Source organism: Anser cygnoides, chromosome Z (assembly GCF_040182565.1).
Source record: "Anser cygnoides isolate HZ-2024a breed goose chromosome Z, Taihu_goose_T2T_genome, whole genome shotgun sequence".
NCBI lineage: Eukaryota > Metazoa > Chordata > Aves > Anseriformes > Anatidae > Anser > Anser cygnoides.
This window is the reverse complement of record NC_089912.1, coordinates 11334881-11348166: the sequence shown is the minus strand read 5'-3', so window position 1 is coordinate 11348166 and position 13286 is coordinate 11334881. Positions and strand designations below refer to the sequence as shown.

The 13286-nt window shown below is 34.8% G+C and overlaps 1 protein-coding gene across 1 annotated transcript in view; it reads left to right on the top strand.

Moving 5' to 3' along the window:
* The window catches only part of UGCG (UDP-glucose ceramide glucosyltransferase), a 28660-nt gene extending 15643 nt beyond the window's left edge, over nt 1-13017 (top strand). Inside the window, exons 2-9 of the mRNA XM_066988075.1 lie at nt 1176-1317; nt 4485-4587; nt 5504-5605; nt 5991-6103; nt 7901-8079; nt 8491-8577; nt 9031-9220; nt 10589-13017. Coding sequence (XP_066844176.1) covers nt 1176-1317; nt 4485-4587; nt 5504-5605; nt 5991-6103; nt 7901-8079; nt 8491-8577; nt 9031-9220; nt 10589-10759 — 1087 coding nt within the window. The 3' untranslated portion in view covers nt 10760-13017. The remainder of the gene's footprint in view (nt 1-1175; nt 1318-4484; nt 4588-5503; nt 5606-5990; nt 6104-7900; nt 8080-8490; nt 8578-9030; nt 9221-10588) is intronic.
* The last annotated feature ends 269 nt before the right edge of the window (nt 13018-13286 follow it).

Here is a 13286-nt window from a genome sequence, read left to right as displayed (position 1 = left end):
AAGGAGCGTGCTGTGGAAGCAGATGAAATAACACGTGAGGATGTTGCTGTCCTGTTTCAGGAAAAACTATAAAGAACTACTGGAATCTCTTAGTGGAGCTTCTTAGTAGATCAGTAACTTCCCTTGATCAGGCACATTCTTCAGGAGCAAGCTGCTTAGGAACATGACCTCTTGTTTTGCCATTTAACCGGGATGAGTTGCACTCAGTGGACAACCACCCTATTCTCTTTTTTAGGCAGCATCTTGTGAATTGTGAAGTGTAAAAATTTTTAATATAAAATATTATTTCAGTCTGAGTACTAAGCATGTTTTTAGAGAAAACTGCAGCGTACAGTAGATTAGAACTCATTTTGAAAAGATTGATATTGTAGTAATTTGCAAATGTTAAGTTTCAGCAAATACTTTTTTTCTGCTGTTACTTAGATTACATATTTACTTCATTAAAATTTTATTGTGTTCTGGCCCGCTGAGATCTTAGAATTTAATTTTGCATTAATTCACACAAGAGTGTAGAATTAAACATTCATGATAGTGAGTTGTGGCATGGTTTTAAATTTTACTTTGTATATTTATTGCTGAAATATTAGTGATAGTCTAGATTTTTTTCTCAGTTTACCCATGCTTCTGACCAAGTCTGGTATCTAATTTTTAGGATATTTATACTACAGTTGATAGCCATACTTTTCTCGGACATGTTTAACTGTTGATTCTGCTGATCAGTTTTCCCCCGTGCTTTCAGCTTGATTTAAGTTTTGCATGATTTAGTATAGGAAAAATAACATGACTTTTTTTTTCTTCTATTGTTTACAGTAAGTTGTTTTTCTGGTTATCCCATTGTAATACCAATAATTCTTCATACTATATAGGAAGGCAGGAAAATCTCATCTCCTGTCTAGATTGCAAAAAGTGATACTTTCACTGTTCAAAATGCGTACTGCTTGGAAGTTTATCTGAAATATATAAAAAGTTGAACAAGGTTGAATTTAACCTATTCAGCACTAAAGTTCTTTGGACATTGCCTCTGACATGTCAACTGTCATCAGGTCTAAAAATGCTGACCAAACCAAGCTTTGTAGCAGTTTTAACTTCCAAATTTCTTGGTGTTTACTGTATTTTGAATAGAGTTCTCTAGCATATTTACATTTTTTTATGGTGGTATGTTATTTCTCTTACAGACGTCTTCACCTAAATAAGAAAGCTACAGATAAACAGCCGTATAGCAAGCTTCCTGGTGTTTCACTTCTCAAGCCGTTAAAAGGTGTGGATCCTAATCTGATCAACAATTTAGAAACCTTCTTTGAACTGGATTATCCCAAAGTATGTATAATATTTACAGTCTTTCCTCTTCTGCCTTCTAAACTGATATCAATTGTTTGTGCTAAAACTATTCAACTTGATTGTATAGTGAGTTGTTCTTCCTTCCACAGCTAATGCATAATTACATGTTTTATGTGTTCCAGACAATATTTATTGCTCTTAAAAAAGCTGCTTATGAAGAAACATGACTAAGACTTGGGAATAAAACATACTCTAGACATTAATAACAAAGAATTGCTCAATGTTGAGATTGTCCTATATAAACAACTGTTGAGGTGCACAGTCTCCAAGCCACTTAGCCACTGCTGGAAAATAAATAATTAATAAAAGCTTCCATTTGCTCTTGAACACTGTTTGACTTTGTAATATTAGTGATAAGTAATATAAGTGATAAGTGTCAGAGTCTGTCCTTGCTTTAAGGACCGTACAGCATAAAGGAGAAATGCTTGCTGCATCCTTCGCTACTTGGTTTATGCTACTATGTGTGGAAAACACGCTATTCCTACTACATATCAAGATTTTGAACTCAGGAGATATAAAGACTTTTTTTCTCAGTTTTTCTCAAAACCATTTCTGATACTGTTCCTTCATGTGTAGAAGGCCAAAGACGTGGGTAAGGTGTACAGTGAGTTTTTGTTGTGTATCCTACTTAGGAGTGAGTTCAAAGCTCTGCCTGGTAGGGTTTAAAAAAAAACACACAACAACAAACAAACAAACAAACAAAACAAAAACGAAAGCAGAAAAAAACAACAAAAGACTTGGAATGTACTAAAAATTGGATTGTTCTTTTGTAATGACATCCATGGCCTTTGAAAAGCTTGAGGCATGCAGGTTTGAATCCTTTGACTCACTGAAAAGCGCAATAAAGGTTAAGTGTAGCCAAAATAAATTAAAGCACACTTGAGGCATTCTCATATATGCTCGTATATGCTAATGTTGCAAACAATGCAGAAAGGTTGCAACAAGACCTTAAGATGTTCTGTGACTTTAATGAGCATCCGAACACTTGACTACAAATACAATTGTTTTTACCTACTATGCATGTTGAAATTTTGGCAGAAATTTCCCCATTCCTGTTATATCCAAATGAACCTGATTCTAATGTTTGTGTAGATAAGCATCTTCGTATTTCTTCTGCTTTAGTCATATACCTTGTATCTTTTTAATCTGTTACTGCACACAAAGACTATTTACTGTGAAAAAGAATTTTTCTCTGTACAAATGTTGGCATGTCAAAGCTTTTTGTTCTTTCTCGTTGAATTTCTTTCAGACTGTGAATATAGAAATGTCATTGCAACTGTGGATGGAAGATTAATTTTACAAGTTACCAGCAAAAATAATTGTTCTTTTGCTTATTTAATTGAATCAGCAATAAAGCGCTAATTTCTTCAGTTGGTAATTTTCATGATGTACAAGATGTCAGGACCATTTTATAATAATGGAAGGACCTGCCTGCTTAATGAGACAGGTCTTTCACCTTTTAAATTCAACTTTTTATGTTGGTAAAAATAATAGGAAACAAATACTACTGACTCTTTCGGCTAACAGGCTTTAAGCTTGCACTCTGAGACATAAACGTGCTTGTCTGGTAGTCTGTAGTGCTAGACCAAGTCTTACTAACTACCACTTACTGTTTAATGACTTTAAGTTTCCACAACATTCTGAATGAACTTTTGATTGCTGTATTTTTGTCTCTATCTCTTTTTTTTTTTTCTTGAAAGAATGTATTTATTCCATTTATTTCATCCAATACTGTAAAAACATTACTTCTTACTGAATGGAAACATCAGAGATGGTTGTCACTGAACTCAGACAGCTCTTGAGATTCAGGTTAATTTTTGATTACATAAAATAAACTTCAAGTAGGTGTTAAAACAGTGTGAGGGAGAATGAAATAACCATCTTGATCAGTAGTTGGAACTTCTCATTTGGCACAGAAATTGTAAATACGATTCAACAACAATATTGTTCTTAAGCTGAATTTTTAATTTTTGGTCTGTAAAAATGGCCCCTAGGTATCTTGATCAGAGATCTAAATTTTCTGAATGTCATTCTTTGTATGGAGCACTATTAACTTCTTGTAATACTTCAGCCATTTGACCAGGGAGAGGGGAAGGTTATGTCAAGTAAGGAGCATTTAGGGAATCTCTTGCAAATGCAGAAACAAATATCTCCTTTAAAGCTTGTAAAGTTGTCTCAAAACATTAGGTTGAGTGATTCTTAAAATGCAATTTTTTCACCCTAGTGTCTGTAGTTCATGTAATAAGCATGTAGATTGACTGCTGAAACAGCTACATTTTTCCATTAACACTTAATAGTTTTTCTAACTGTTTTTCTGTTGATGAGGAAAATACATATATGGCAAGATGCATGTCCCTGAGCTTTATTATGTGCTTAGGTACACATTTACTGGTCTCAAAGGATTATCTTCTGTGCATCTACATCTACATTATGCATCTACAAAGTAAAGAAGAGGAAGATGCAGTTTGGTGTACAATAAAGCTTGTGTTAATATCATCCGGGGTTCCCTTAAGGGTATAAAAAGAACCCAGCCTGTGTGAATTCCATTTTTAAGTGTCTTCCTTGTTTTGACATGCAAGCATTCAGAGTATTACAGGCTCTATTGGTAAAGATCATATTCCAACACATTTCTGACATACTGCATTTTGGGAATTAATGTGTGTTGACAGAAAGGCAAGATACAGATTGCTTGGTCTGCTGTGGAAGCTGATGCTTTCATGGCTTGTATCATCATTTCTTTAAATATTTTGTGTACTGTAATTTCATAAAGTGTAAACTCAGGTTTAAGATTCATACGTGAGCAAAAATAGCAGTGAAACAAAAAATATTACCCTTTGTGTGTACCAGAATGTCTTGTTTTGTGTCCAGTAAAAACTTTTCCAATAACAGGAAAATGAATGTTCTTAATGACAACAGCTTATAGGGACACGGGCTTGGGTTCTTTTCACAAGCATGTGGTTGCACATTTAAAAAAAGTCTTATTTAAATGTAAAACAACCCGGTTAGTTTTTTTCAATTCTATAGCAGTGCTCTGTATTTTTTCAGTTTGGTGTGCCATTAAGCTTTATTCCCTCAGCTTAACTGATATTGTGTGTGTGTGTAAAAAAACCATTTGTGTACACTTCCGTTTTTCTCTTTTTTACTAGTATGAAGTACTACTCTGCGTACAAGATCATGACGATCCAGCTATTGATGTTTGCAAAAAGCTCCTTGGCAAATACCCAAATGTTGATGCTAGGCTGTTCATAGGTAAGCATTGCAGATCTGGGGTGGGACTCTCGCTTGAAAAATCTTTTTAGGCCTTCAACTCCTTATATAGTATTCTGCAATAAACAGTTGTCTTGTTCTGCCAGTGTTGGTTCTGTAGCTTAGTCATCTGTTTGAGTGGAGTATAGAATTAATTTTGTATTCACCATTTGAGACCTTGTTTTAAAAACAAACAAAACCAAACTGTAGGAAGAAGCATTTGTGCAAGCCCCTCCTCGCCCCCCAGCTTTTTTCTACTAAATCTGGAATTCATCGGTTCAAATCCTATCTCTGTGCTGAACTAAATATGCAGGAAGTTACTTAATGTTGTGGGTGTATTTGAGCTTGAGGTGCTACAATAATCCTTTTTCATCAACGTAGAGACTGTGAGGCTATTTCTTCACTTTCTGATTATATCAGAGGAAAGGAATAAGGTGTATTGGAACTAAATACAAGTTTTACTACAGAACTATAATGTTTCTCTGACATGAAATAAACTGAATCATATCTGTTAGGAGCAAAATGTTGTCTCACTTTTTTTGCTCCTGTTCTGTTTTTTTTCTAAAATTACCCTAGAGCATAATGATCATGATCAGTAGTAGCACACAACATTGACCTTACAGAATGTAGTAACAAGCTTTTTAGTTCTACTGTCTTTTCAATGTCATTAACCTTATTAGCCTGCCATTTTGAGGAAGCATTTGAATCCTTTTCCTTTTTAACCCTCTGCATAATTGTAGTGAGAGCTAAAATATGGAAGTGAAGGAATGCTTAAAATTGAAATCCTTTCTATTAAGTTGGACTTAAAGAATTGAAAGGTTACTTTATTCTGTTTCAGTTAACGCATTTAAGTATTTGGATTACTGAACCTAGATTCTAAAAAGCATGCATTTTGTGTATGATGTCTACGTTTTTTTAGGTGGCAAGAAGGTTGGCATCAACCCCAAAATTAACAACTTAATGCCTGGCTATGAAGTTGCCAAATATGATCTGATATGGATCTGTGATAGTGGAATCAGAGGTAGGTGGGTGTTGTAATGTGCTGGCAGTTGTATTGCCCTTACTCCTGTAAGCGAGCAGTTGTGGGGAATTGTATTAAATGAGAATAGAAATAGAAATTAAAAATATTGGAATTTTGGAAAAATATTTTCACAGAACAAAGATGCTTCATCTCTAAAAGGTATAAATACCATTAAAAAAAAAGTTCAAACTGCTTTCATTCTGTTTGTTGTTGATCATAATAATGTTAATCATAATTACTATTTTATTGACACTGTTGCCCCAAAGTACTGCGCACTGAAGTGTACCTGCTCTTCATAATAAAATGAATCACTGTATTTTTTATAGAGTAGCCTCCTGCTAATGACAGAACTGTTCAGTGAATTGTTTTCTCATTTGTCACTTAGTCACACCAGACACACTGACGGATATGGCCAATCAGATGACTGAGAAAGTAGGCCTGGTCCACGGGCTTCCCTATGTTGCAGACAGACAGGGATTTGCTGCTACCCTGGAACAGGTCAGTGTAATAATTTGTTATTTTTTTTTCCCTAATACACCGCTGGCTGACTAAAAGTTGTATAGTGCCTTTTGCAGCTTTTAAGCGAAGGGATGTTTCATTTATTTTTAGCTGCAGTTACACTTCAGACTATCTAGGATAACGTTTAAATGTTTGAAAATTCAACCACAGTGCTAAACATTGATTCAGTATTTAAGTTTGCAATTCCAAGAAGGAATGCAGGATTTTATTTTAAAGTTAATTAAAACTGGAAACTTCTTCACTGCTTACTCAGAAAAGGCTATTCATTCTATTTTTCCTTTTGAATAGGAGTACAAAAATGGCTGTATGTCAGAAAAGTCCTTTTCATACAGTGTCTTATTTACAGCTTAGCTTATAAGCAGAGCCTTTGAGTACAGAACCTAAGCAAGGTATATATCCTATTTTCAGATAGTAGTCGCTCAGCTGAAAATACCAGAAAGCTGAGAGGGATCCTGAACAGGAAGTAGTCTTGTTTGTTTACTAATACTCAATATATTAGTAGGAATGGTTTTCTTACAAGAACTTTTCCATTTCCATTCGATTAAATCCATTTAGATTTTCAACATCTACAGCTGCATGTAGCAGAAGTTCCACAGTTAAAACCACCACCACCTTGTTCACTCTGAACTTCGTTCTCCTGTAGTGTATTTCATGTCTCCTAATGCTTCTTTTGGAAGAGAAAGTGAACAGTTGATTCCTGTCCAACATCTTCATATCACTTAGTTATCTGTCCTATTCTTCCCTCTCTCCATTCTCAGTAAGTTCTCTTGTAGAATGAAGAGGTTGAGTTTTCTTGTTTATTCCTTTTGTCTCAAGGCAAGTGATTTAATCAATTATCTTTTATTCTAAGCTGGCACAAATGAGGCATTTTGGCCCTGAGTCTAACGTTAGTCAAAGGCAAAAATATGAGAGACAAAAGTGCAGGGAAATTCAGTGGAGAGAGAGCAGCTTATGTGACTTTTTTTCTGCAGCGGAAAGTCTGATTTGATTTTCTTAAGGGAGCAAGAAGCAATAGCATGAAGTACTTAGTATTGCTGTTAATCTCCTTAGTACAGTGTTTCATCTCTTGCTACTGTATTCCTGGAAGAGCTTTTTTTTCCCATATCCAGTGTGCTATAAGATCAGCATGGCTCTTCTTGAATGAGTTAGTGTATTAGTAAGACCATCAATGGGAAAAAGTAGTGAGAGGTGCTAATGCTCACTACCAACTGTCTTTTTGTAGAAAATTGCTGGTTCTATATTGGATCTTACAAAGATACAACTTGCTTACAATCTGAATTTTTATCTTCCCTATTTCTTCTTGCATTTACATTAAATAAACAAAATTCCACTGGTTCTATACAACCATATAGTAAGCTTCTTTGAAAATGTATGCAGAAATTTACTTGATGTTTACGAGGAGGCAGCATATCTTTTTTCTATAACCAAGTAGTCTATTAATTTTAATGATTGGTAGTATGATTTTAGTATGTACTTCCTGAGAACAACCTCTATTAATTAGAAATTAAATACCAAATTTAATATGGTAGTTCAATACATTGATTTAATGAATAGCTTAAATTTATAAAAACAGCACATATCACTGTTAGATTTATCAGTTTTGGTGATAGGTTAGATTTCTTATATGGGTGGTAAAGACCTTTCCAAATAGATCATCGTAATTGGCCATGTCTAGATTTCTTTTTTTCTTCCAAACACTTATGGGAGAAAGTTGTGGGTAGTACTTGCATAAATACAGGTAGATCTTTAAAAGTCTTATTTATCTTGTTTTTGCAGGTTTATTTTGGAACTTCACATCCGAGGTCATATATTTCAGCCAATTTAACTGGCTTTAAGTGTGTGACAGGAATGTCATGCTTGATGAGGAAGGATGTCTTGGATCAAGCTGGAGGACTGATAGCTTTTGCACAATATATTGCGGAAGATTATTTTATGGCCAAAGCTATAGCTGACCGGTAAGATGACTGGACATTGCTTATTACTTTAAGTACAGTTTTAATTCTTTTTTTACATTACATATTGTATATGTAGGCAGTCGAGTCAGTTTCACATGTATACAGCAAACATGTTTTACAAGTGCTTTGTCCTGTCAGTGTATTCTTGGAGAAATAACTAAGTCACATTGCAGTCTATTTCTTTAGGAAAAAGTTTCAGAGAACTTGGAGTAAATATTATTCAAGTGGTATTTGCTACCTTCCAAGCAAGAGACTTGATAAAATCTGCTCCATTTTTTTGCTTTATATATAATAATGTGGCATATATACCAAAGAAACTTTCCAAGTCTAATAAAATTCTTTGATGTTTGTTCTAGAATTGCTCTTTGCATTTCTTATTTGCTCTTTTTTTAATACACATTTATTTTTCAGGGGCTGGAAATTTGCAATGGCCACGCAAGTTGCAATGCAAAACTCTGGTTCATATTCTATTTCTCAGTTTCAGTCCAGAATGATCAGGTAAAATTTTAATTTTTACTTCTCCCTCTCACCTCTTACTTGCTTCTAATGTGGAAAACTTAAATGATGAGAGCAAAACTTCTATCAAACTAATTTGATGTAATATCCAGAATGATGAAGTTCCAATGCATGGCTTGAAGTACTCTTCTTGTTGGTGTTGAAAGAGATGTGCTGGCTTTCCACAGAAGTAGGACTAAGATATGAACACTTTTTTTTAAATGAAACTGAAAACCTTAAAAAAAAAAAACAACCACACAACACTTTAATACCTTTTAAATGCTATGCACAGTATCTTTGAAGGGGAGATTTTTTGCCATGCTTAATTTGGAGGTGTACTTTAAATGTGATTAAACTAGCATTGAGAAAGACCCTGTTGGCTCATCAGCTGATGAGCCTGTAAAAGAGACATAAGGAATTGTGTATAGTTGGAACTGATTTATTTATTTTTCCTAGGTGGGCCAAACTGCGAATTAATATGTTGCCTGCTACAATAATCTGTGAGCCAATCTCAGAGTGCTTTGTTGCCAGTCTAGTTATTGGTTGGGCAGCTCATCATGTCTTCAGATGGGATATAATGGTATTTTTCATGTGTCATTGCTTGGCATGGTTTATATTTGACTACATTCAACTAAGAGGTGTTCAGGTATGTAGCACTTTTTTCAAAGGTTATGAAAGTTTTTAGTGCCAACTACTTCAGCAAAAAGATAAATGTGATTATAGTGACAAAATATTTGACATTGTCAAGGAAATACCAGGTCAAATACCACTACCCCTACCCATCTTCCAACTTTAGTTATAGTAGCATGAAAGGAGGGTGTGAGTGTGCTTGTTTGTAATCTTGTTTTCTGAGTGCACCTACCTCTACATAGGCTCTGAAAGTTGGCTTCTCTCTTGCGTTTATCTCTTTTGCATTTGTTTCCAGTCTGCTCTGCCTCAGCATGTCCAGAATTTTTAAGCTTTTTTTTAAGAGTCCAAGAACAGCAGTTTTGTGGGATGTTAGTTTTCTTCCTTTCTTAGTTGTTCTTTTGTCTTGTATGACTTGAAGCTTATATGTATATTTCAAGTATATAATTACTTAGTTTTACTCTATTTTGATACTGAATAATGGACTTACTGTACAGATGTAGTCTTCTAAAAATAAAATTCTTCCATCACTGGAAGAAGTGACACCTCAGCAAAACGTTGAATATAGAAGGATGTCACAAATCAGTACAGCATTTGCTGTCCTAATGCTGTAGTTCTTTAAACTATTTTTTCTGTGACCATATTCCATCTAAATCTGATCCACAATTACTTGTGTATACAAATTTATCAAATAGCTCTCGTTATGAAAAATATTCTTTTTTAGCCTTAGCAATTACTAGAAAGATAAGTTGGTTCTGCTGTTGATTTTGTAGAACACCAACAGCCAGGTTTCACAGTCCCCTTTCTGAATCCTCATCTCACCATGCGTGACACGTACATGGAGTAGGAAAAGAGCTTTGTGCCTATTCTTCCTCTTCTGAAGTCTCCTCGGTTTCCAGCTCTGCATGTGGCTGGAAATTCTCAAAGGAACAGAAAAGGCAGAGGCTCTAAACTCTTTTTAATCCCATTTTTTTTCTGAGGCCAAAAGCTTGGGTTTTTTTTGAATTTCACTCTCCTGGGAAATTGCAGTATACTTCTCTCATCTAGATGCTGCTGTTCTGGGGTCTGTGGCAAAAACCTAGTGCCTGCTTGAACACAATTTTACAGAGCTTCACAAGGGAAAAAAAAGTATTTATGCTTTTCCTTGCCTTTTGCTCTACATAGAAGTCATTCTTTGAACCTTGTGGGTCATTCTGTCAAGCTTTGCATGTTTAACATGGGTAATATTTTGAACAGGAAAACTTTCTTGGATTCTAAAAAGTATGCTATTGATAATATAAATCTGTCCAGTAAGCTGTAGTATAGAGTTATCTGTAACACAAGTGTTTTAATTACTTCAAAATTCCTTTTGAATAGTATGTTTAAGTATTTGTTCTTATGTTCCTAGGGTGGTGCTTTGTGCTTTTCAAAACTTGATTATGCAGTAGCTTGGTTCATCAGAGAATCCATGACAATTTATATCTTCCTATCTGCTTTGTGGGACCCCACTATTAGCTGGAGGACAGGACGCTACAGATTACGTTGTGGAGGCACTGCAGAAGAAATCCTTGATGTATAGCCACAGCTTTGTAACTGTGAATGTCAAAAGAGAAAGGGGATCAAAAGTATTATAAATTGTTTATATAAGTACTTTTAAGAAAATCTACCTTCAGTAGTTTTATTACTTGTATGTTTTGGTATCTGTTCTTTAATTTATTTTTGCATGGCACTTGCATCTGTGAAAATACATCTGTAGTTTTGGCCAAATGGTACCTTGCTCCTATGTACAAATAGAAATGGTGAGAATTGGTCCTGACATCTATTTGCTATGTGAATGCTCTGCAGTAAACTAATTAAAAAATATACATATATCCTCCTGGATATGAACAGCTTCTTACTCCGTGGTGTGCTGGCCTAGGAAAGCCAGGGGTCACATAGCTATTGTCCAGCTGGATTGCACAAGGCTGCACACGGTAAAATCACAGAAAAAGTATGTCTGATTTCTGTCATATCCCACTAAATTGAACCAGTAATAGGACCTCGGGAAAGAAGCTCTTAAATGCTTTATGCCTACCTCTTGTAGTTGCTGCAGAACAAAATGAATGGAAAGGTAAAAATGCTTTGCAAAAACAAGCTAAAGTAAAGCTGGAGTCTTGTGTTTATATGTATATATGAAATACTTGTCATTGCAATGAACCAGAAGTGGACTGAGTTTGATAGAATGCGTTGAAAGGAATTATTAGACAGTCATGTATTGTGAGCATCTTTTGGCCAACTCTGATCTGGTTCGGTCTTGAACCTTGTTAAGCACTGTGCTGTAACTAGCCTAGCTGGTCCCCTTCACTACTTCCATCCTTTTATAAGGGGTGTTTTGTGTGAGTGAATGCTTTTGGGGGGGGCGGGGTGGTCACTAGGGAGTGGAAAGGAACAGAAATACATTTCAGAAACATTTCACATGAGCTATTTTCTTACACACACAATGTCTTAAGAATGTAATTTCATGATGCAGGTATTTAATAACTTTTTAAAGTGAACATACATACCTACACTAGTATCATAATTAAGTATTCAATTGCAGTAGATATTGTGAATATATTAAAGGGCTGAGTGAGTTTGCTGTTACTGATTAAAATTGTAATCTTAATTTAAATATCAAACTAAGTCTGCTCTTGGCTTTTTGCCTACTACTGTTAGTCTAGCCTTTAAATTGGACTTTTGTATTCCAGTGGTATGACTAAAAAGTCTAGATTATAATGCATGCCGTGTTTTCTGACCCCTTCCCTGTAGCTTGGTTTCCAACCTCATTGTGAGACTTCCTAATTTGTGGTGAACTGGACTTGTTTTCTTTGAACTTTTTAAATTAAAAGTAAAACAAAAAACACAGCAAAGCTAGAGAGGGATGTTGCATAAGCCTTTTGTTTTCATAATTGTATTTATGCTACTTTACTTCAGATGGGATAGAATATTGCCACCATGAATGTGAGCTGTTAATTACAAGGCTAAAGCCAACAAAGCAGCTTTAAAAGTTGGATTATAATGTGTAGCATATTAGCAATAATGATGTGTATTTATAAAAATGGATACTTTCACCTTACTGAGCCAATCCCTTAATTGTCATATGCTATACACTAGCGTAACGTATATGTATGTGTTAAACATACTCTGGGCCAAAATGCTTTATCCACCTTAATATTTCTTTTGCCTTATGATACAATGGAACTTCTTTTAATGGGCATTTCTATATGAACAAAGGCTTTTGATGCATGCTTCATTCTTTTCATGTGAATCAGGAAGAAACTCTTCCTGAGGAAAGTTGCACACTGAAAGCTAGTCTAGTTGTGACCCACGAAAACATTGTTTTTAAGAGTTTCTACATAGTTGAATTTTGCTGACAATGTTTGTATCTTTGTTTTATGAAGTTTGATGCGATTCATTGCGCTGTTGAAGTGAAGCATAGCTTGCAACTTAGCATTATGCTGATTTCTATGCAGGCAATGGAACAGAAAACCAAAAAAGGCTGAACAGGCTTCATTTTAAAAATGTAAGTGGGGATAATTGTTTAACGGGTGCTTTTGTATTAGTAGAGCCATTTTTGGTCAAGAAAACTGAAGCTTAAGGAAATAGTTTAATTTGGGTATTGTCTGGTTGATTATGGAATGGAATCCAACACTGTCAGATACTGTAGAAGATGCTGCAACAGAACTTTTTAAAGTTAAAAATGGCTAATGTAAAGTTGTGTTGATATACAGATATGTAGAATGTACCATGTTTATTTAAAATCATTGTCTTGTTTTTTCTTTTATTTAAAAATAAATTTTGAATACAATGTTTGGAATACATCCTTTTTGCATTTTGTTCAGTGGCATTGTAACAAGGCAGCTTTGACAGAAAGTGTTTATGGCAGTTTTAATGGGTTTAATTTCTAATTCATCTTTACTACAATAAATGGGTCTGCTGTTCTTAGTGTTTTTTTTTTTTTTTTACACCTATACCATCTGTTTTGGATTTTACATTTTGCTGAAATTACCTCTCATGTGCTTAAATCCTTTGAGCTATCCTTACCTTTTTTTTAGAATAACTTCAGTGTATGAAAACTTCATAACTGA